The sequence below is a fragment of the Podarcis filfolensis genome, assembly GCF_964270895.1.
Source record: "Podarcis filfolensis genome assembly, chromosome: 1".
Classification (NCBI taxonomy): Eukaryota; Metazoa; Chordata; class Lepidosauria; order Squamata; family Lacertidae; genus Podarcis; species Podarcis filfolensis.
In genome coordinates this window covers 39,144,796-39,169,992 of record NC_139604.1, presented here as the reverse complement: position 1 = coordinate 39,169,992, position 25,197 = coordinate 39,144,796, and the positions used below count along the sequence as shown (strand labels likewise).

Genomic DNA, 25,197 nt, shown 5'->3' with positions numbered 1-25,197 from the left:
AGCTGCTTGAAGAGGCGCAGTTGCGACGGACCGTGCTTCGCAAGACGAAAAACATCGCAAGACGAAAAGACTCGCGGAACGAATTAATTTCATCTTGCGAGGCACCACTGTACTATTTCTGGGTTAGTGGAGTCTGTAACCTGAAGCATCTGTAACCTGAGGTACCACTGTAGAACATTAAAACTGATTTGTGGTGATTGTGTAGTGATTTCTGCAGCTGTATTTGTTCTACACCACAATTTTCAGGCGTAAATACATTTTAAAAAACCATTAATGGCAGACATGCCTCTCAAAACACCCTGGGGCAATTTGTATCTTTCTGAAATGGTTAATCAGGCATTCATGTTCCAGAGACGCACATGCAAGCCTTGCCTTCAATATCCATCGGCACTCAAGCTGCTCTTTAGACCTTTGCATGGATTTCTGAAGGTTGTATTGTATTGTATTGTATTGTATTGTATTGTATTGTATTGTATTGTATTTAAAGTGTGTTTGATTGAATTCGCTTAGAAACTGTCCCCACTACTAGAAACCTTGACAAGCCAGAGTTTTCACTGGTGAGGAAGCTTCTATGCAAGTTCAGCTGGAAATGTTTTCAAAACCATTTAGAGACCTTTGTGCTAATCACGTGGTCTGAAGACCAGGCGACATGGAAGGCAGGGATTGTGCATGTTCCCTTGTCTCTATTCTAAACTGTTAACTTGTTCAAACAGGGCTTTGATGACACACATATCTGTCCTTCAAAGGTTGCATGCTTACTGTGAGAAGCACAACTGTAACCCTCAGGCCACACATCAGTGCATGCACCTACCTTCATAGCTGGCTTTAAGAGGGTGTGTGCAAGAGTTTAGTGATGCTTAGCAGAGTGTTGCCCAGGATGGGGGGAGGTCATTGCAAAGTGGCCACCAGGTTTTTGTGGTGGCTATGTTTTATTTTGTTTGGTTTTATCAAAGCTAAAACTTCAGGAAAATAAAGATGATTGGCATACCTGCCATGTTAAGGACACCATAGTGCAGGGCTCAGTTTGGGTGGGGTCACACAAGTGTCACCAGTGGGATAAGCCCTGGCATTTAAAGAAAGGTTGTGTCCCAATGGCAGTGCATTGGGGTGGGTCAATGAATTGGAGATTGTGGCAAGACTCAAAAGAACTGTTGAGCTAGTTCTACATGCTTAACATCTCTTTGGAATATGTTTCTTGGACAACATCCCTTGACAGCAGATGACAAAAGACTGAGAAAATGAGGGGCTTGTGAAATCATTTTGTGGTGTGATATCAAGCCTGCTGCTCAAAGAAAAATGCAAAATAAAAAAACCTCACAGAGGGAAGATCAGCTGTTGAGTTCAGCTAACGTAGCTTTTGGGTCACAGCCTACACAGTGTGGTGTAGTGGTTAAAAGCGGTAGTCTCGTAATCTGGGGAACCGGGTTCATGTCTCCGCTCCTCCACATGCAGCTGCTGGGTGACCTTGGGCCAGTCACACTTCTCTGAAGTCTCTCAGCCCCACTTACCTCACAGAGTGTTTGTTGTGGGGGAGGAAGGGAAAGGAGAATGTTAGCCGCTTTGAGACTCCTTAAAGGGAGTGAAAGGCGGGATATCAAATCCAAACTCTTCTTCTTCTTCTTCTAATTTACCAGGAAAGAGGGAGGCCTGTGCATTTGTATTGTACTATCCAAATTCTAGCCAACAACCCAAGTATAGCTCCCATACAGAAACTCACTGCCTGCTTTCTTAGGCTGTGTTCATGGGGCAAGGCTTTGCACTAGTTTAGGTTAAAATTAATCCTTTCTAAAAAGACAGAGATACCTTTTATATCATATGTTGAGCTTCGGTTTTGAGAAGCCATTTCCTCGCTTTTACCCAATGTACAAACGCTGTCCAAAGGACAGCAAGGTCTATTTTTCAGAAAGCGCAAGAGTTCTGGCCAATTATGTTTGCTCATACAGTAGCGATACAATTGTTATCTTGACTGAGGCAACACACCATCTACTATCTTAATGGGGTTCTTTCACCCTAGTAAACTTTTTTCCCTTCCCCTTTTCCAAGGCTAAACCAGCAAGTACTGTACCTTGAACAAAAATCTGTATCATGTGAAGTGGTCCTTATACCAGAACTTTTCATTTTTGTAAAAAAAAAAAAAAAAGGATGAGTGTTGAGCACGCTAGGCACCCCTGTCTTCCACTGCCTCCCGCAGTTTGGTTAAACTCATGCTGGTAGCTTCGAGAACACTGTCCAGCCATCTCGTCCTCTGTCGTCCCCTTCTCCTTGTGCCCTCAATCTTTCTCAACATCAGAGTCTTTTCCAGGGAGTCTTCTCGTCTCATGAGGTGGCCAATGTTAATGCATTTACCCCTTTACAAAATGAATATGCAATCCAAATCCATAGTTCCCACTGAAATTTGGGGAAGAGCCATAGCTTAGTGGCACAGAATCTGCTTTGCAGGTGGGATGCCCCAGGTTCGTTCCCCACCACCTGCAGGTGGGACTGGGAAGGAACCCCTGCACAAAATTCTGATGAGCTGATCCCAGTCTGTAGAGACAACACTGAGCTAAGATAGACCACTAGTCTAACTTGGTTAATTCACCAACATAGGTCTAGGATAAATTGTTCATATTATAGTTTTCTGGAAGACCTGGAAGAAATTTGTAAATTCCACATAGTTCCCTTTAAAACATTGGAAATGAATCATATATGTGGGGTACATGCATTGCATGAAGAAAGTCCCAGGTCCCTGGCTTCTCTAGCCATGGGACTCTTTAGTAAAAGACGAAAGATTTACATGATCTGAAGAGAAACCAGAGTATAGGGATGAGACAGACTCCTGCCTGAAAACCTTGAAAATCACTGCCAGTCAGTGTAAACAATACTGACCTGGGTGGGCCGTTCATCTGACTCAATATTAAGACGCTTAGTATTGCACTGTGTGTGATTTTGAATGCAATCCAGGAGAATCAAGAAGGGAAGTACAATATTTGCATTGGAAAAGTACTGCACATTCCGTACCCATTATACTATGTGCACAGCTCCTTCCTTTTTGAGGATGAATTCTTCTTCTTCTACAACTCAGGTGTGAACTTCTCACAATCAGATATGCGCATTGGTCACTGATCTACAGACTTGACAGTTTGTCACATAATTATTAAGATAGCTTTCCTTAGGAGTTTCTTGCCTCCAGCTGAATATTGGCTTCTACTCTGTAACTCCGCTATCAGAGACTTTTCCCCTCCTTTTATCATCTTATCATTTCAAGGGACGGGGGAGGAGAATGAAAAAGGTACCCTGCAGGCAGTATGAATGCAACATTGACTGACTACTCTGTGGTTGGGTACTCCTCCCCCCCCCCAAGCTTTTCAGTAAAATAAAATCCTACTGTCAGTATTTTTAAAACACTTGCAATATAAAAAAAGAGAGACTGGCATATTCAGCCTAAATACAGTAATGAGATCCAGGAACTTGAGCAGGCATAATAACAGCAGGTAGAGTTTTGCAAATGCAAGTGGGGAAGAGGATGGTCTTGCTGATGACCAGTTTTGATGTGCTTCAGATGGAGCGCATGCCCATTTAAATTTATTTGCACCCAATTATTTGGGGCAAATTTTCAAACTTTTCCAGCTTCTGAGAGATATTTCATCGTGTATCTCCAGGCGAACCCTGGTGAAGCCTCGCTATACTTGTTGAATTCAGTCTGAGTTTCTAAACAAAAGGACCTGACCCACACCCCTCAGACTAACATGCAAATCACAACCTGGCTTTCCTTCCAGGTTTTGGGCTTCTCTGAATGTTGCGACACAGTTCTTTGACTCGCGACGGGAAAGGCGGACAATGAGGCCGCATGGCTGGCGCAGCAGCAAGTTGAGCTGCAAACCACGCCCCCTCCAAGCCACCCGGTTGGGCGCTTACCTGTGGGCGTGGTGCGCCAGCCAGGTGAGTGGAGGCAGGGGGCATAACGCCCCCTGCATGAGGCAGACATCGCGTCCCGCCCACAACCCCTCCCCTCTTGCAAGAGGAGAGGCTTTCTTGGAAGCTTCAATGTATCAGAATGTGCATTTAAAACTTATATGCATATTAGAGGAGCAAATATACATTTATATACCTAGTTTAAGTTTTCTTTTTTTAAAAAAGAACTACAGATTAATATGCAAATGAAACTGAATTATGTATAAAAATATGTAAAAGTGACACTGGGTGGAGAACAAAAACCCATCCACCCCTCACGCAATGCTATGCATTCTGGATTCCTAAAGTGAGGCTGTGAATGGTTGAAAATTCAGGCACCATTTATGAAGAATGCTAGTAAGCACAGCTTACTTTCATTCAGTCGTGACCAATGGGGTGGTGCAATCAGGGCTGAGTTACTGACCTGGCTTCCAGACACCATGTGTCACTGGCAGTGACAGAGGGGCGGGGAGCCAAGGCAGCAGAGAGTTTGCTGTGGTGCTGGTGCAGTGGTGGGAGCATCAGATTGGCTCTGTATCCACACCATGCTGAGCTCCTTGCTGCCTCGGCCTTCCCCTCTCAGAATACATGGTGTTGGGAAGCCAGGTCAGCAATGCAGACCCACCAATGATACCCTGCTGGCCGCTGATGGAGTTTCAGGGTTGTTGCGTTGTCTAGTGAGTGTTGATACACCTAGGCCTAGGTAGCAATGGTGCCTTTTGGGCAGGTCTTGATCATTGGGTGAAGGCACAGCATCACATGTGCCTGGCTCCCAGGGTCCCTGGGCCCTGTGTATACAAGTGAAGACCTCTGCTTTGCATCATCCTGCATTCAAACAGGAGGCTAACATGTGCTCCATATAACTTCTTTCCTAAAGGACCATAAAATGCACTGAATTTCTTGGCATTTCCAGCACAATGAGCTTTTCTCTGAGTTATCCACAAAGATTACATTAAAGTCAGAGACATTTGTAATGGAGATTATGCTTAATTCAGATAGGGTTGCTCTGTGTTTTGTTTTTATTCATAATGAAACTGTCAACCAAAGCAAATCCGTGTGGATTGAAATATGGAATCTCAATGTGAAAATTCATTCCAAAACATCAGAAACCTTCCTATTAGCGGTGATTATTTTTTTTTAAGAATGTATGTAGAGTTATTGTTCTGTTGTGAAAGGCTGTAATTAAAGAAAAAACTTCTCTCCTTTTCCTTTCATGGTGGAAGCTAAGCTGCTCTCTTTCTAATCTTAATGCAGAGATAAATCAGTTTATAAGCTTGTATATGGAGCTGAATTTATTTTATTTTATTGCTGTTGCATTTGCAAACAGTCTAACCTATCAGCAAGATGGCCACTGCCACTGGCAAACTTTTTTTAAAAAAGTGATTTTGCATAAGCCTTTTAAAAAATGTATGCCATCTCACCACATGAACTTTCAAATTGCTGTGCAGAGCAAAACCTGGCCAGTTTCTTTGGCACATCCTGCTTCCTTAGCATTACCCATTGCACACACTGTGCCTGCTGTAATTTACAGATGGCTGTACCTCCAGGTATGGAATGACCTCTGTCAATATAATCTAAATTGGGCTTAGGAACTGCTACAATTTCAAATCAGATGGAATGGGCTATGTTGAGTGTTTACGAGGCGGGAGGGAGGGGGAGCAGTGGATTATAGATTTATTTATTAAAGCTGCAGTAGTTTTGCAAACATTTCTCTGCCGACACAGTTTCCAGAATGGCCTGATTGGGACCTAAAGTATGGGAAAATGCTCTTATAAGCATTATGAAGAAATGGCCTTAGCAATTTCATCTAAAGAGATGCTAATAAAAGCTCAAACTCCATTGGACCAGTAAAGCTCAATGACTCTATTAAAAGCGATGATATGAACAACATCTTGAAGGAAATTTTGTATTATGCTTGAACGATATCGCTGAGAGAGTTTGAAATGTGTGGAAAGTAGCGTAGATGGATATCAGTCAACTGGAAGCGGAGCTTTAACATTTTTTCCTCTCCTTTTGACTCACAACCATGCAGCAGCTTGCAGAAAAATAAGTTGATAGGGAGATGAGTGCAGGATCCTGAAGATTGCACTGCCAAGGGACAGAAGAACAGGTTGATTCTGCCACTAAACCCAACAGATGCCTCAGTTTACATCACGATCAGAAAATACACATGCAGAGCACTGGATGGGTGTTAAGGTCAGTTTACAACTTCGGAGCATCAAATGAGGTCTCATAAACAAAAGGAACAGCAGGTAGCAATTCCTCAAATGAGGTCTCACATACCACAAATCACACACACACCGTGTGTGTGTGTTCCTTTTAAAAGAGCAGCCATGGAAGATCAGGATTACTTGTCCTTGCTAGTGCTATTTGATGCCTTGTCTTGTTTTGTCCTAAACTGTCGTTAATTTGCTGCAATCTAGCCCTTTGCCTGGCTTTAGACCACTTCACCAAAGATAGCCTACATGCCACAGGAGCCAACTCCTAGGGGTTGAGGTCCCTTTGCCCCCCATCAAATATTGGAGAGGGCCAAGCCCCCACCCAATTAATGGGCATTGCCATTCAAATGGTGTGTATGTGTGTGCCACATTATGTGATTAATTATGCAGGTGGGGCTTACCTGCTCACACACATACACCGTTTTTCTTTCAAGTTGGCACCCCTGCTATCTGCATCTAAAACATAACAGGATTTTTTGAGTTTTATTCTTCAGAACTGTTGTGTCCTCAAAAAGCCTTCAAGGGCCTATCGAATGCCCCACCCCATCAGATGTCAAGGAGATTAGTAACTTTAGAAGACATCTGAAAGCACCCCTGTATAGGGAAGCTTTTTTAAGGTTTAATGTTTTGTTATGTTTTTATATATGTTGGAAGCTTCCCAGAGCGGCTGGGGCGAGCTGGTCAGATACAAATAATATTTTTTTTGTTATTATTAGGTCATTTACTCATTTCAGACCAAGTTGCTCTTTGTCTAGAGTTAAGGGTTTTCTCTAACCCTGAAATACTTTTCCATTTATGAGAAAATGAGGGAAATCCAGAAGAAGAGTTATGATGCTGCTAAGATGAGAAAATGTCAGGTTTGGACACATGGATTGGTTTGTGAAAGTAAGGCTAGTGCTGTAAGTCCTTTGATCAGACTGACCAAACCTGTTTGTCATTACAGCAGTGCCATGACATGATACAGATATCCTTAATCAGTGACATTTTTAGGCGTAAGTTGTAAAAGAAGCAATGCTATGATATGTAACAACAAGAAAAGTTCTGATAAATAAATTGGATACCATAAGTGAACTTCATCTAATGCATTGGAATGCTCAGGGTTCTAAACTTGATAAATAGCATTTAATAACATTATATTAAAATGTACTCCCACTTGGGGACTGTCTTTTACATTCAGGCCAAATTCAGATTCAAGAGAACAGTTAATAAGAGCTAAAAACAAATCAACAAACAAATAAATAAATGCAGAGAGATTCAGCTCCTCTGAACGCTTGACCTTGTTTTCAAGAAAGCATTACCGTATCTCCCAATCTGAAATTAACTCCATCCATCTCCACGTAGGAGAATGTCTGCAGCGTTGTGTCATGACGAAGCTGTTCTTTCACTCTGGATTTGGAAAGGCGTGACCAGACCACCGCATAACCTATAGACGGATCTGAAGTTGGAGTGCTGAAAGTGCATTTGAGGTAGACGTGGCCTCCCAAAAGCTCAGGGGTGACAAGTGGTTGTAAAGGTGGGAGTTGAGATGTCCCTGTGTACAAAGAAAAACAGAGTGGGGGCACGATGAACTTGAGTGGGGTAATAGTTTAGCCAAGAAATCATTATAATTGAGATAGTACTAGAAAATATAGACTGGTAGTAGGGCAAAGCTGTCCTTCCAACAGTGGTGTTGCTGCAGCTCAGCTGAAGAGGTGTGGGGTGGGGCAAGCTGCAACTGCACTATAAAAGCACAGATGTGAATGTGGAACATTTTTCATGGCCTTTTGGATCCCAGCTATTCTGTTCCAATAAATAACAACACATATTTGATGCTAACATTAATAAATTACCTTGAAAGTTGATGTCTGCTCCAGTTCCTCTGAGACCAAAATAGTTCAATTGTGATTCTTTAACAGCTAAAGAAATAAAATGAGATTAGTATGGCCCCATGAAGTGATAAAACTAGTGTTTAGAGGTGTGTAGTTGCTTTATTGGACTCATTGGTCTGAAAAACTTCCAAAGTTCTCATTCATTCCCAAATACAAAATTTACAGTAGCATGCCTGTTGTGAAAGGCATATGTGAATTTAAATGTTCTGCTTCTGTTGCAATAATAAAAGAACTGGACATGTTGAAACAATTGTCCTTAGTTTTGTATATATTTCAGGGAAACCCAGGCATTCCTAAGTATGTGTGCCATTTACAATGAATGTGCCAAATACATCCATACTCAGGTGCAAAAAGTAAAATGCAGAGAGCACTCCTGTCTTCTGCTGTTGAACCCAGCCAGATGGGCAGGGTATAAATAATAAAATTGTTGTTGGGAGTGTGCATATTATGAAATGCACAATCCAGCCAAGGTCAACCACTGTTAAGTCACACTGATTTCAATAGGAGAGATTTAAGAAAGTTTATTTTAATTATTACATTTATATCCCACTTCCCGCCCCCCTCCCCAAATGCTCAAAGTGGCATGACTAATTCTGCCCTCTGCATTTTATCCTCAGAGCAAATATGTAATGTAGGTCAGGTTGGGTAACCATGACTGTCCCAAAGTCACCCAAGCTTCGTGGTAGAATGGGGATTTGAACCATGGTCTCCCAGGTCTTAGGTCAATACACTAACTTGCTAACTACTACACCAGACAAGGTCTCATTTGGCAAGTGAATATACTTATCTTTCATTGACATAAAGGAGAAATTATTGTAATTATTTCATATAGTGCTTCCTATCTGCATGGTGCCGTACAAAGTACCAGAGGAAAGCTCCCTGCATTTAGTAGCTTATAATATATGAGGATGTGGAATTCAACTTTGCACTAAGGCAATTGTTTCATCAGAGCAAGCATTTCATCTGGCCAAAAGGAATAATCTCCCTCTATCCCCCACTGTTCTGGGGGTTCTCTCAACCACTACCACAATTGAGCCAATCTTAGGGAGGGGCATGAGGGAAAGGAGGGGAAACAAGTAGAAGTTCTTGCACAGGGCTACCTCTGATGTGACACATTTGTTCAACCCAACCCTAAAATCTAAACCAGGGGAAGCAACAGAAGAAGGCAAAGGAAGTAAAGGTGGGAGTAAACATTGATAAAATCTGGAATTATTTCAGTTGTACATACTTAGGCTTAGTTTTAGTAGGGAATGAGAATTAGGAGGTTGTGCTACAACCTTCATTTAAAAAAGGAAGGTTTTGAGAAGAGTTATGGATAAAAAATGGAATTAGCATCACACAGGTGTTCAGGGAAGCAGTTCCAAGCATACAGGACAGCAATGGGGAGTCTTTTGAGAAACAGAAGTCCAATCACAAATTAATATTTCAGTGTTCCTTTGCATTCAAACTAAGACATGACGGAATGGCAGAAAAGTTCACCTAAATAGCTATGGTTAGTGACTTGCAGAAGGTATGGAAACAGGATTTTGAAAAGCTGATAGCTCTAGTCTTCTTTGTGTTGAATCCATGAGATCCAATTTGTACAATAAGATTCAGGTCCCAAAGGCAAATACAGAGGAATAATGATCTGTGCCTTTGTGAGTCTCTTAAGGGAGAATCATTTCTAGCAATCTATATGCACTTGAAGACTCTGAGTTCAGAAGGTGTAACAGAGTGAGGAATTGCTATCTGCCGTTCCTTTTGTTTTTGAAATATAGAGGCTAGAACTCTTCTGGTGGTTTGGCAATTATTTTTGACAAAAGTAATTATAAAGAAAAAAGGCACCACAAAGCTGTTTTTTTATTCCCTCCCTTGCATCCTTTCAAGGGCTTTCAAATCATCATTTTATCTCTCATAGATCATTTCAGTATTAGATGCCATTCTGTGATGTAATCAAACAAACAGTAACAAACATGCTCAGCCAGTTAGCTTTGCTCTTTAAACCAAATGTGGATGCAAAAGGCTGCAATAAAGGTTACATAGGAAGTGTAACCAAGCTAAGCATACCTTGGTAACATGCTGTAGATTAAATTCTGCCAAAGTAATAACAGCTATTCCTCAGAAACACCCTGGGCTGTTGCTGATTGATTAGCTACATTGTCTGCATCTTACTGGGAGCAATGCTTGACTTGCAAGGTCACTGGGATGTGCAGAGCAATAACGCAACCTTTGAGCACGTAGGAAGAGAGGTGCATATACAATCTGGGTGACAAATATGGACTGTACGAAACCCACCTTCTGCGCAGTAGCCCATGCACCCCTGAGTTGGTTGCAAGAGATAAACAAAGAACTCTCCACAATGTCTGACCGATATGGGTATCCGGAACAGACAACAGTCTTTGATGCTTCCGAAAAAGAACTGCCAGGTAGCACAGGCGGTGAGCTGCTTTCTCTCACCAGGCTGCGGGAGGGAGTCAGGCTCAAGCGACAGCCAGACTGGAGCTTGTGTCCCACATTTGTTCATCTGTGGAAATATATAAACCAAATCAATCAAATGGCTGCATTTCTGCTTGGCTTTTTTCCTTGAATATAATTCTTTCCCCTGGAGCGGGGGGGGGGGGTGCAACAGTGATGTTATCAGCTATATTTTGTCCTCTGTTGGAATCTGTTGAGGTGAAGGGCAGGGTATAAATAGGCTTAATAAATAACACAATAAATACATCAGTGCAGGACTTAGGGACAGGTGTCTAGGGGTCCTCACAGCAGAAGGAGCAGGAGAGCCCCCAAATACAGCAGGAAAGTTTTGAAGTAAGTGGGGTAACACCTAAAAACCTTTCCCCATACAACCAACAAGTCCCGAGTCTTAAATGGCCAGCTCCACCCACCTCATGAGGTGTCGTGAACTGGCAGGACAATGGGGAGAAGGAAGAGGAGGGAAAGGAGTGTATGTGAGACTGGTGCAAGCTGGGGGTGGGGAAGGAAAAGCTGTTGTAGGAAGTACTCACAGGGTGACTGAGGATGGCAAGGGGATGGGGGGGGAGCTCAGTGCACAGGAACCAGAACAGCTGGACCCTTCACCAGAGCCAGGGAGACCCCTGGCTCCACAAACACAGCAGGCTCTGAGGCGTAGGAAGCAGCAGGAGGGGTGCTCCAGGAGGCTGAGGCAGGCAAGGGCCCACAGCCCGGCTCGCTAGCTGGCCAGGTGGGGCTCATTAGCTCTGGGAGGAGGTGTGTGATTCCTCAGCTGGAGTAGGCTTGGAACAGGTGAGGGTCACATGTCTCATCAAGCCCAGATGCTGCAATCAGAATGCAAGCTATAAAAGGGCAGCAGAGTTGAGAGGCTGTGGCTGCAGTTGCTAATACTGATGGATTTCAGCTTGGATGAGCCAGGATCTCTGCAGGACTTTGGACATGCCAATTGATCCTGGACTGAGGACTTGGCAAACTCACTTGCTGCCAGGTAGGCCAGGGGTTCAGCTTCTGTGGACTATAAATGCTAGGAGCCCTTCTCAAGGTTGGCTCCTCAATCAATGTTTAGCCCTGAGACTCAGGCCTGTGCAGAATAGAGGAAGGGGGCAGATACACATTCCCCAGGATTGTGGGTGGGGAGGCTAAGCTGCCCAGGGGTCCTGCCAGGGACTGGCTGCTGTTTGGTTTAAGTTTATAACTTTGTTCTAACAAGACTCTCGCTCAGAGCCTCAGACAAGCTCTGCATGGCCCTACTGAGACCATCCCAGAAGTGGGGTGGGTTCTTGAAGTTCTAAGGAATATGGAAGTCACTCGTAATGTAGCCTGCCCTCATACTGGAACAGGTAGGGCTTTAGGGTGGCCAGGAGTTATAAGGGATGTTGTCCAATCTTCTTCAACCACCTGGTGGTATTTTGTATATGTGCGCACAGTAGCAGTTTGCCTGTGAGAACCATGTGAGGGAAACTGGCTGGTCTGATCTTTCTGGTGAAAAGTAATGGGGTGCCTTAAGCTACTGAGGACTAAAGAGTGTGGAAGAACTTGAAGGAAATGTTAAAGGGACTGAAGGCCCAATGGGCATTGGTATGTGCCTCATCTTTTCAACAATTCTTGTTCCATGTGGCAGCACTGACTGCCCTTGTGGGGGGTGGGGGAAGTTGCATGTTGGAGATCTGATGGCAGCCTCTAGGGCTGACAGCTTATGCACTGCTTTAGAATTGGTGGATCTCACCTTCAAAGGATGTGTGTGTGTTGTTCTCAGTTGGATTCACCAATCTAAAACATTGGCTTCAGAAGGGGCAGGTTTGTTTGTTGTTTGTCTACTTTTCTGTGGTGTGATTTTGCTCCGCAGTGGCTTTCCAGGAATTTTTCAGGATCTGGGGTTTTTTGTGATCAGGAGGGTCCCTATGACCTGGGAATGCCTCCTGCCAACTTTGCTTTGAGTCTGGCCATGTTTTGCAGCCTGTACAAGTCTTTGTGTTACACTTGGGAGACAATGATTTGGAGGTTATTGACAAGTAAGGAGCCTTATCTTTCTGGCCTGTATGGACTTTGTGGTCATTTGGCAAGTGGCTTGGGGTGGTCAACTTTTGGTTGGGTATGTTACTCTGAATGGTACGGAGAGGCTGCCCTAAGGGTTTAATCAGGATGGTCTGCAAGGTAAATGGGGAACTGCAGCCTCTTTATTCCTGAGTCTGTTCACAAAGCTCAAGAGGCCAGTGCTGCAGCAAAAATATTTCAAGCACACTGACAGCCACACTGATGGAAGCATGACATTAATCTGCTATGATTGTATTCTTGCCCTTTTGTGTATTTCTAATGAACCTCTGTGGTGCAGGTCATGTTATTCATATTTGTGGTCCTCAACACTGTAGCCATTGGAAGAATATTAATTGCCTTGTATCATTATTATTCGTCACTGGGTTGTTGTTTTTTTAAAAAAACAGTGGCAGTTTACAGACGAGACCATCCTAGACATGCTTATATCTGGAATAAGAGATATAACATATTTTCTGCTTCAGAGCTTCAAAGGAATGCATCTTCGTTTGAATTCTGCACATTTGTTTGAGCAAACCATAAAGTAAACAAGAATTTCAAGTGTCTGGAGAAAGTGGGAAGATCTAAAAACTAAAGAGTTTTTCCTCCCATCTGGGAAGCTGTTTGGTTTCTCATTGATACTCAGAGAGCTTTAGTAGCTGAGGTATAAGCAGAAGCTTACTATGGAACAACTAAAACAATATTCAGCAAGTGGAATTGAGGCATAAGTGTGTTTTAAAAGTCCCATTAAAAGCCTTCCAGTAGTAATTGTAAGCTTTTTTGCTAAGATTCCTTAAAAGAAAACATTTTTATGTACATAAAATGTGAAGAAATGAGCTCAGAGATTGCATGGTGACACGCCTGCCTGCATAGGCGTCAGGACTAGGGGGCTCTGGGTGCCAGTGCACCCTTAAAAAGTGTGGGTGCTTAGCACCCACAACATGGGGCTCAGAAGTTGTGTTGGAGCACTGATGCAACCTTCCAGACCACGTCAAAGGCCTCCAAACATGACTTTTGGTGGAAAGAAAGGGAGGGAGCTGGGATTCCCATGTGAGCGATGGAACCAGACATGCCTGAAAGGAGGGAAGGCTGTCCAGCTTGCCCATCTCATTCACCCTTATCTTCCTCATTGTCTTTCTCCAAATTCTGCCATTCCACGTCTAAGCCCTGGTGTTGTAGGTTTCATGACAGGCCCTGGGGAACATTTTGGGACAATACTGGCCTGTCCCATAAGAGTGAGCACCACTTGAGCCAGTAAGGAACCAGACTGCTGGTATTTGAAATCAAAAAGGCGTGAGAGCAGCTTTTAAGGTGATTGCTGGTGGGGAAAGTGGGCAGGAGCTTGGAGCCTCCAGTTCAGGACAAATAATCCTGAAGGGATGAGGGCAAAAATGTTTGATTGTGCAAATGGGAGAGGGTAGAGCCTGGCAATGTAAAGGTGAGGGGACACGATAGAAGTGCAAAGGAGCCCAAGAGCCAAGAGGGGAAACCACATGCGCCAGAGACATTTAGAGAGACACCAGGAAAGGTGTACTAACAATGGTCTCACTCTGTCTATAATGGGGAGGGAACCCTTTTCAGCCCAAGGATGACTTTCCTTTCTGGCCAACCTTCCAATGGCTGCGTGTCAGTGGCGAGTGCAAAAAGAGACAAAAGGGAGTGGATCAATGAATGCAATCTTTACTTTTTGTACAGTAGGCTAGTTTCTACATACCCACACCCACCCACACCCCTGTTTCCCATCTGGACAAGCACAAGGCATTATCAGACTTCAGGGACACATTCCAGCCAGACCAAAGCCCTCAGGCCAGTGAGGGGTGTGACTTAGGGAAAGAGGGATGGCCTGAAGAGGCTTCTGAGGGCCAGAAAGAGAGGACCCCCCTGGGCCTGAGGCTCACCATCCCAGCAGTCAAAGAGGACATGGAATCTGGCAAGCTATATGAAATATACTCGGAGTCGCAAAGTGATTTCATGCTCTTTATTCAGCTCATAGTGGTGAGGAGGAATGAATCAAAGTCCCCTCAAAGTATCTGCTTTATATACATTATTTACACAATGGGCTGCACATGATTGGCTAATTCCGGAATTCTACTGTAAGCCAATCAGGTTGTGGATTCACTTCTATCTGGAGCATGATTGGGTGGTTCCTGCCAACCAATCATACTGCTGCATTCTGAATCCTATTGTTCTAGGACCAATCAGACTGCTGCAGTTTGGATCCTATTCCACTCAGTACATAACACTATAAATCCTAAAAGGGGAGGGTTCCTTCACATATTCCTTCACATATATGGGTAGCAATACCAGGCCCCAACAGCAATTAAGTGCCAGGAACATGTTATCTCAGCTCAACTGAGATACTCTGTGCAATCCTGAAATCAGGAATGAATTCAATGAGACATCTCAGGGAGGAAATGTTCTAACAATGGGTGGATGGTTTTAATTATCCTCATTTGGACTGGTAGTCACATCTTAAAACAGCTGGTCATGGAACAGAGGGCAGGTGACCCTGGCCTGGCCAAGGGACTGGTGAGAGATGTGTCATTGAACTGACTGGGGATAGTGACTGCATTGGTTTCTCATTCTGCATATATGTAAGCAAACAATTGCCAAGCAAGTCCAATGCACTCACATTTGATGTCGAAAGAGAAAACTTCCCAACAATGGGACGATTGGTAAACAGGAGGTTGAGAAGGAAAGAGGGGGAGGGTCAGGCCTCCCCAGGATCTTGGCAAGTTGTTTAAAATCACAAGCTCGGTTAGAATAGCCCAGCTTATCGTATTTATTCAAACTTCCATAGATGCTGCCGTGTTGGTTGTTTTAATGTACTTGATTTTAATGAATTTTATATTGGGGTGAGCTGCCTTGAAATGTTTAATGAAGGGTGGCATAATAAATAAAAGCCTGAAAGGCCCTTGTAAGAACTGCACAATGAATAAAGGAAGAATCATTATCACAAATTGGAACACTTATAAGCTTATACCGCCAAAATATACACCTTCAAATAGGTGCAAGAAGACTTGGCTTATTTGCTGCTTTAAAAAAATAAATAAAAATTGGCTGTCATTACTTTTTAAAAAAGAGTTTAACAGTTACCCTTTGCAAAGAGGTGAGCACTTTCGAATTGTGCACTATTCTGCCTCAATTTTGGAGCTACGTGAAATAGTGTCGTGCTAAAATGAGACTGGTAAATCTGAGCATTATGTTAGGTTTGGGGGGGGGGGAGAGAGACTTTAAAAAGAGTGGGGAAGTCCCCCGTTCCCCCCGCTTTGCTGCAGCCCTGCTGGATTCCTTAAGCAGCAGCAGTAGCAGAAGCTCTTTTGTAGCACACACAAAAAATGGATCGTGTATGACAGCAGGGTGAGAGTGGAGGTCACAGTATAAGTTATGCTGGCTTTATTGTAGTTCTGTCAGCTGAATTTTACCTGGCAGCCCCAAGGCTAAAAGACACATGGGAAACTGAAAGCCTGCCTGGGCTTTGAGAATAAAATGGTGGGAATGATAAATTAATATCTAGCATTTGCCAAAGCATATTTAATTTGTTTGTTATTGCCTTGTTTGAAAGGCTATTATTATTTTATTTTATTATTTTCTCTGATGGGAAAAGATTACTTGGGGTTTTTTATTGAATTCATAAGATTCATAGGAAGTTATCACAGGACGGATTTAGGCCATAAAGCACAAATCCTTGCCCAGAGCTATGATTCTTCATGCCTCAGCCCTCTTCTCCTCTTTTTCCCTGTCCTTTCTCAGCGCTCGGCAGATTAAATGGCAGGAATCTAGCCACTGTGTGCCATAAGCAAAGCACACCGCACCGATTTCTGCTTCTAACTCAAGGCTTCTGCTTATGACTGATATCCAGGTACTAAAGAGGAAGTTAAGCAAAGTACCCACTGTATTCAAATACTGAGTTAAAGGCAAGCATGACAAACCTTGTAGGGAAATTAAAGAAATAAGTGTACCTCTATCAATAGAAAATTGGAAGGTGGAACGTGCGTGCATGCACACATTTGTATCCACATATATATTTTCACCCTTTGTTGGCATTCCCACAGAATTCCAATGGGCTAGGGCGGTGGTACTTGATTTCCGAATGAATAAATGCACATGTGCATGTGTTAGAATCAATCTAGAATTAAAGTTGCAATGTTAGAAGAGAGAAAAATAAAATATGCAGGAAGTACAGTGGTACCTCGGGTTAAGTACTTAATTCGTTCTGGAGGTCCGTACTTAACCTGAAACTGTTCTTAACCTGAAGCACCACTTTAGCTAATGGGGCCTCCTGCTGCTGCTGCTGCTGCTGCTGCGCCGCCGGAGCATGATTTCTGTTCTCATCCTGAAGCAAAATTCTTAACCTGAAGCACTATTTCTGGGTTAGCGGAGTCTGTAACCTGAATCGCATGTAACCCGAGGTACCACTGTATAAACATGGGGAGTCTGGGATACAGAAGCATGTTCAAGAATATCCCATATTTTTTGCAGTATTGGGAATGTATTTTCAGTCATTGTTTTGTACACCTTGACAGAATGGATTTTTGTTGTTGTTAACTCGGTCATCAGTTGCCCTGTAAAAGTGCTTCTATAGGCACAATCAGTGATGTTGAGTGTGATATTTTGGACAAATAAACACTCCTTCATAATGGTGTCTTAAATATAAAGCAAGTAAAGTTTTATACATAGCTAGTTTTAATGCATGTGCTTAGGAGAGTGATACAGGCAAAGAGGCCCTTAGTATAATAGAATTATATAATTATAGAGTTGGAAGGGACTGTGAGAGTCATCTAGTCCAACCCCCTGAAATGCAGGAATTGTTTGCCCAGTGTGGGGTTCAAACCCACAACCCTGAGATTCTCTCACTGTACCAATTGAGCTATCCCACTGCTTCTATTGAGCTCAGTGGGGAGTGAGCATTCAGATTTTTCACACTGAAATAAGGAGTCTTCAGTTTGCTTAACTTCAGCTAGACTGTGGCCAAGATTTTTGTTATGTGCATGCCTGATCAAGAAGCAGGAAGCGGTTGTATGTCTACGCCACTGGCAGCCAAGGACATGATCCGGGCATATTGATACCTCATTGATTTTTCAGTGAGGTATTTAAATACGCACTTGAGTCTCTCCTACTGAAATTAAGGGAATGAAAAGTGTTCAGGTTTGTTGGATGCTGTTCAAAACATCCTCTTGGTGTGGAACACTGAAACTTCTGGAGTTTGGGTTGGGAAGCAAAGATATGTTGACACTGTCCAGTAGCACAGGATGGAGATCTCTTGCAGACTCCTTGCTGCTCATCTTTTGATAAAACCCTCCACCCAAAAAACCTCAATACGTTATCTGCTCTTCAGTTAGAAAGAGTGATGTGATCAAGCACCCTTCTCCAAAGCAGGCTCAGAGAAGATAATATGCAATTTTAGAGGAAAGTAGTTTTTGGCATTAATGCAATCAGATGCTGATCTCTACCTGGCACCTACTGAGCACTCCTTGAAGGTGTTCAGCTTCAAAGTGGGAATCTGAATGCTCACTTCCTACCATATTTTGTCACTTTTCATTAAAGCATACTGTACTGACATTTCTTAATTAATCCATGCAGCGCCACTGCAAGATAGGTATGTATGTCTTAAATATTATTCATTCCTGGCTAAGCAGCCACTAATCCATCAAATTATTCAACTTAGAATTGACGCATAAAAAAGTGGACGAGCTGCCCATTTCAAGTAAATGGAAAACACACTGGAATTACTGCTGTACCCTGGGATGTCTTATTCCACTTATTCGGGATTTAGATATCCAAAGTGATTTGATTGATTGAACATTCCCAGGTTATATGCAATTGCAAAGTTTTTGGTTTTTTTTAAAAAAATCAAGCTGTTGGACCTATCATTTGGGGTTTGCATAGAAATTATGGTATTAAAAATAAGTAGGAGCTTATAAGAAAAAATGCTGCTGATGTTTAAGTGATAGAGCAGCTTCTTCAGCGTTTTGCTGGCTGTTGGTTACTGGTATTGCTGATCAGTACTTGAGATATTACAAGCTGCTTCATGAAATGCTGCACTTTGTTAATTGGGTTTTTTAAAAAAGAATAATCATATGGAAATTAAATGCTCTATTTAATTTCATCCAAAAACTATTAATTTCTCAGTGAAAACAAAAAAAAAAAAAAAAATTTTCTTTCCAGTAGCACCTTAAAGACCAACTAAGTTAGTTCTTGGTATGAGCTTTCGTGTGCATGCACACTTCGTCAGATACACTGAAGCAGAAGTTGCCAGATCCTTCTATATAGTGAGAAGGTGGGGAGGGGTATTACTCAGAAGGGTGGTGGGAATGGGTGGTTGGCAGATAGCTGAGATGAGCCTGTTGACGGCTCTTAACGACTGCAATAGGTCTTACAGGAAAAAGCAAGGGGTGAGAAGGTGAAAAATGGCTTTGTCATGTATAATGAGATAAGAATCCAATGTCTTTGTTCAGACCAGGTCTCTCCATGGTTTTAAGTTTGGTAATGAGTTGCAATTCAGCAGCTTCTCTTTCCAGTCTATTTCTGAAATTCCTTTGTAGTAATACAGCTACTTTGAGATCTTGTATAGAATGTCCTGGGAGATTGAAGTGTTGAACTACAAAGATTGAACTACAAAGGAATTTCAGAAATAGACTGGAAAGAGAAGCTGCTGAATTGCAACTCATTACCAAACTTAAAACCATGGAGAGACCTGGTCTGAACAAAGACATTGGATTCTTATCTCATTATACATGACAAAGCCATTTTTCACCTTCTCACCCCTTGCTTTTTCCTGTAAGACCTATTGCAGTCGTTAAGAGCCGTCAACAGGCTCATCTCAGCTATCTGCCAACCACCCATTCCCACCACCCTTCTGAGTAATACCCCTCCCCACCTTCTCACTATATAGAAGGATCTGGCAACTTCTGCTTCAGTGTATCTGACGAAGTGTGCATGCACACGAAAGCTCATACCAAGAACTAACTTAGTTGGTCTTTAAGGTGCTACTGGAAAGAAAATTTTTTTTTTTTTTTTTTTTTGTTTTGACTATGGCAGACCAACACGGCTACCTTTCTCAGTGAACTGAGTCTTGATGTCGCATGTTCTGAGCACATGATATTATTCAACCAATCAATTAATATGTATTTTGATACATTTCATTCAACTGTTTTCTCCGTCTGGTGTTCGGTCAATATTTTTATCAGTAAATGTTTGTGCGAGATTAGGTTGCAAAGCTTGGAAAATCACGGTAGATTTCACATCTTGAGTAGGCTGATTAATATAATTTAAATGAGATGGTTATTAACTCTGCTGCATGTATTTGGTTCAGCTCTAATGGGCTTACTCTTACTTGACTTAGCAGCAATTAGCATCTGGAAAATCTAGTATGCAGTTGTAATGCAGGAAGCCTTATGCCAAGGCAGTGGAAGATGTTTTAAATGAACAGTTCCAGTGGTCCTGAAATAGACAAACATAATGTGACTGGGGGGTGATCAGAGACATGGAGCAATTTCACACACTTACCAGGCATGGGATGCATGCGTCTGGTGGGGGAAATGAGCATGTGTGCATGCTCCCACCATACAAAGAAGAATATGTGCCATAGGTGACATGAGTGTACACCTACAAATTTCAGTTGTAGGTGTACTGCTGCTAAGTAGGTCCCTGCACAAGCAGAATGACTTCCCCTTCTGTAACCAGGTTTTTCCCTGCTTCCCCCTCCCCCATGTGCACTTCTAAATCTCTTCTGAGGTTTCTCCCAGCCCTTTCAAGCAGATTTGGGGATGGTGTGGAGCATGTATGGTTGGAGGAGACGGGGCGAGGGAGCCCCATTACACAAGCATAAGTCATGATGCTTGTGCAGTTTAGTTGAATGCTGCCAATATTTTTCTTACTCAAGGATGAACAAAAATCACCCAAACCAGGTATACAATCACTGTGTCATATGCTGTCTTCTATATTTGATGTGGGAAGGGCACACACAGGATCCATGCTTGGTGAGTGTGTGACCCAGCCCCAACAAGTTGGGTGACTTTGGTGAAGCTTTGAAGCCATTTTAATCACAGGAATAGCAGCTGGTTCATTATATCTTTGGTTGCACACTTTATGTATTATGTGAATTGATGGTTCTGGCTGCTCAAAGAAGAACGGGTTTTTTTTGAAATCTGGCACATTGTACCATGAACACATGTGTGTGTGCGCGCGCGCACACACAACCAACTTCTAAGATGATTGCTGATCAGCTTGGAAAATGCTGATCACCTGCTTGTGGAGTCCTGAATCTAGGTCTAATCCCTTTCCTACAACTGTTGTCCATTACGGTTAAAGCCAAGAACACTAACTGACTGGTCTTGGAGATTCTGGATGGGGACCTATGTCCCTTTGACGGTCATTCAGTTGACTTTCTAGTACTGTGCTGGATATTTTTTTTTACATGATCAAGTATGTAGTTGCTGGAACATCAAATCTTAAATTCAACATATATAATTACAGCACAGCTTTACATGTGACTACTTAGAAGTAAGTGCCATTGAGTTTAGACAGTGACAATTTAGACCAAAAGAACCACCAAGAAATGGAATGCTAAGTTTTGTATTCATTTGCTTAAAATCCAACACATCCCACTGGTTCGGGGTTTTTTTTTTGGTACAGTGTTAAATTACGATTCCCCCCCCCCCTTCTCATTTCAGTTCAAATCCCATTTCACTTCGCTGATATTAAATGAAGCCAGCTTTTAGCTGAGCTGCTGCTTGGAATTATGAGTTTATGAATTTATTATTTCATTTGAAATATGAAGTTATCCACAGAAGAAACCAAATAATCTATTATTTAATTTGAATCAAAAAGTCATCCATAGAAGAAGCAAAACCTCAAAGGAGCTGTAGCTTTAAGTAGTTGATTAGAGGGATTGAAGATGTTTAGAAATGCCCAACACACTGGGAGTCACCCACTTCCCCTGGGACAGCTGGAACATTATCTATGCGCTTCCTGAGAACACCACAAAAGCCCTGCATATTCATGGGTTGCTTCAAAATATGCCAACTTCTCAACCCACATTTTGCATGCAAAGCAGCGGATGTCAGAAAGATGGCTTGGAGCTGTGAACCAGGAAAAGTGTGTTGACTTGTAAATGCTATTTTCAACATGTCAGTGGAATTGTCAAGGTATGAACAACGCAAGAGAGAATTTCATTTGCTTATTGAATGAAGAAATTCACACTCATCTGTTTGCCTCTATGTACACATCTCCAGCTGCTCCTGGGGCAGGGAAGAAAGAAGTCAGGACTTCCAGGAGAACAAACTCAACAAAAGCTTGAGTCAGATACACCACACTAATACAGTAAAATCTGGGTGATCTAGCCCAGGCACAGGCAAACTCGGCCCTCCTGATGTTTTGGGACTACAATTCCCATCATCCCTGACCACTGGTCCTGTTAGCTAGGTATGATGGGAGTTGTAGTCCAAAAACATCTGGAGGGCCGAGTTTGCCTATGCCTTATCTAGCCCATCCAATATGGAGGGGGACATTTCTTCCAGATCCTAACCATGCATATATTCTTGGTAACATAGGAGGCTAGAATATTACTGAGGAATATATCAGAGGTGAGTTGCAGAAGATTTTATCAGAGGTGAGCTGGAATCACACAAATACTGGGGAAAATATTTTTTTAAAAAATGGTACAAACCTCTATACACTTGGTTGGCATTTCTGCAGGCTTGTTGTCAATCATGAAGCGGTACCATCCTTGAGGAAGGGAATGATCGCAGACCATGTCCTGAATGGCAGTTTCCTGCAATTCCAGGGAATCAAAAGTGATGCTGCGATAAGCATTGTGCAGAACACGATGTCCCTCTGGCAAGCATTCTGGAGCTAACGATAAGAAAAAAGACATCTATTTTGCTGTGTCCTTTCTGTAAATAATAACCAATAAATCATTTGCGTCCTGAGTTTTACACTAAAATTACTGAATTCATGTAGTTAAGTGAAATGTCAGAACTCATACTGGTCACTTCTCTGGTAGTATTTTGAGACTTATCTACCCAACTTCCAAGGAATTCTGAGATTTCTCATCATGAAATTATGTGCCAATCCTGAGCGATCCAAACCCAGAGGAACCATTCCATCAACATGGGGCTTGTGGAATGATGAACTGATCCTGGGACCCAATGCCATGCCAACCCTTGCCCTGCCTGCTGCTGTCAATAAAAATTTGGCCTGATTTTATCCCATCACCTTTGTACAGTCTGGTTATTTTGCCGCTCTCATGGGTCACATAATGCACCTGCCTGGGCAACAGCTTCATGGTGACTCCCGGCACCTGTTTTTCTCTCCTAAAAATAAAGCCCTGGTCCTTTGATTCCCCACATTAATTCTATAGATCTTTTTGAAACTTACCATAAGATCTGACCATTGTAACCATACTATGTATTTAGAAGAAAAGATATTGTAAAACAATAAAACAAACTCTTACTTATTGACTTTGTCTTCTTCCTTTCTTTGTAGAGCAAAACAAATTACTCTTATAAAGCACCAAAAGAGCCAAAGCAGCTGTGGAAGAATGCACTAGTTTCATCTTCCTCATTCATCATCAAAAGAACTGTCAGTTAATTTCACACTGTGGGATCTTTATTACTGGTGGTGATGTAAGAAGTAGGAAAAAATAATACTGCTTTCCCCCCACTACCTAAGATTACATATGCAAAGATATCACTTAGAGCCACCATCTTTTTTTGACTTGTAAATTAGAAATACTTTGTTAAATCACTGGCATGAAGAAAATCTGAGGCCATATTTCAACTGTCATTTTCCAAATTGATTCTGACCCTCCTCCTAGTACTCCAAATGTGCTGAAGTAAGAGGACTGTGAATTTGTGGAGCTGTTTTACCAGTGACATGATGATGATCATGTATCATTTTTGATCATTTGGTCTATGGGCATGATACAGAGAAGATTGACATCCGTTGTTTTGATCTAGGTTGGTCATTATGGCAATAGTGACGAGATCAATCCAGACAAAAATGTAACGAATCAGAATAACTATCATATCTTTGTTGGGGATGTTGTAACAACATAAGAGTAGTAAGCAGTGCTTTTTTCTGGGGGGCCCTCAAGGGTATGCAGTACCAGCACCCTCCCCCCAAGTGTTAAGTTTGGCACGTACTGTGACAACTTCGTGGTGAGTACAGACACTTTTTAAAATTATTATTTTAAAAAGCACTGGTAGCAGGTATTACTTTTGCTTATAAAAGTATTCACAAGGTGAATTCCTATGCAAGTCTACTTGGAGATAAGCTCTATTGAGTTCAATGGGACTTAAGTGAAAGCCTTATTTCTCTTCACCAGGGACAGCACATCACTGTATTTTGTTTTAATGGTTTATTTTATTTTTTAAATTACAACTGTCCTTTATCAGGGAAGCGCTAGATCTTTTTTGCAGAAACCAGAGAAAATTGCTGTGGAAAACACTTTGTTTCAATGGCCACCTCCTCACAACCAAGGTTTGCCTTTGGCTGACCTAATACAGTGTCAAAGTGCTGATTTATATACCATAGGTATTCCATAAATATGCAACATGAAAGCCACAAGGAATTTTCTTGACACTTTATACAAAACAAATCAATGGTTGTGAAAAGAATGCATGCAGTAAATGTATTTTGTTAAGTGAAACCAGGTTAGAAAAACTACATCAGGGTCTCACAAAACACGATCCATAATCTGAATTCTGCTTACCTCAGCAGATGGTGTGGGTGAAGGCTGAGTGGAAGAGGGACAATAGGATCATAGAGGTTTATGGGTAGAACCACATGTGCCTTGCCTTATGCTTTAGCAGATTTCTGCTGTGGTCCTGTGCACACTGACCTAAGAGTCCTATTGAACTAAATGAGGCAGACTTCTGAACATGTATAGGATTGCACCGGAACGATCCCTGGTGTGCGGCTTGAAAAGTGGCGTCCCAATACAGTCAGTTCTGGTTGTGGACTTGACAGACCCCATCAGACTGAATAGGTGAAATATCTGTGGCTTGAAAGTGGTTATGCAAGAGGCAGGATAAATGCACAAACTGAAATTATGCTGGCAGAAATGACCAGCAGAATCCGCGACCAGGGAGAAGAGTCGGCAGAAGAAGATTGGAAGAAATTCAAGGACTATTTACAGAAATACTATAAAATTAATGAACTTTGAAAAGATGCTGGATTGAACTTATGTGGTCTCTAGCTGTTATGATAAAGATAACTGGGATTAAAATTGTTTAAGTCATAAAATTTAAAAAAACTGATTGGAAAATATTAACATTAGTTAAAAGGAATGTTAAGAGATTAGGATTTGCTGGATTAACAATTTGAACTAGAAAACAAGAAGGGGAGGTATGAGGAAATCAAAGAAACATGTTACTGAAAAATTGTTATTGAAACTGATTTGTTTTTAATATTTTTCTTTTTCTTTTTGTGTTTGTATAAAATTGGAAAACTTAATAAATATTTATAAAAAAACAAACAAACTGAAATTATGCACCAGGACACAATAATTACCATTCTATTGTTTTAAAAAACAAAACAAAAACAAAAGCAAAACCTGTCTTTATGGTTAGTCTAAATCAGGGGTGGCCAACTCCCAAGAGACTGCGATCTACTCAGAGTTAAAAACTGGCAGTGATCTACCCCCTTTTTGGGGGTTCAGGTCAAAGTTGTTGAGCTGTTTTTTAGGAAGG

At 42.1% G+C, this 25,197-nt stretch overlaps 1 protein-coding gene across 1 annotated transcript in view; it reads right to left on the bottom strand.

Annotated features, from left to right (window-relative positions):
- LOC310747408 (von Willebrand factor D and EGF domain-containing protein-like) overlaps positions 1-25,197 on the bottom strand; it is a 211,575-nt gene that overhangs the window by 153,664 nt on the left and 32,714 nt on the right. Inside the window, exons 2-5 of the mRNA XM_083581771.1 lie at positions 22,173-22,357; positions 10,295-10,523; positions 7,982-8,047; positions 7,451-7,683 (exon numbers count right to left, since the gene is read on the bottom strand). Coding sequence (XP_083437897.1) covers positions 7,451-7,683; positions 7,982-8,047; positions 10,295-10,523; positions 22,173-22,357 — 713 coding nt within the window. The remainder of the gene's footprint in view (positions 1-7,450; positions 7,684-7,981; positions 8,048-10,294; positions 10,524-22,172; positions 22,358-25,197) is intronic.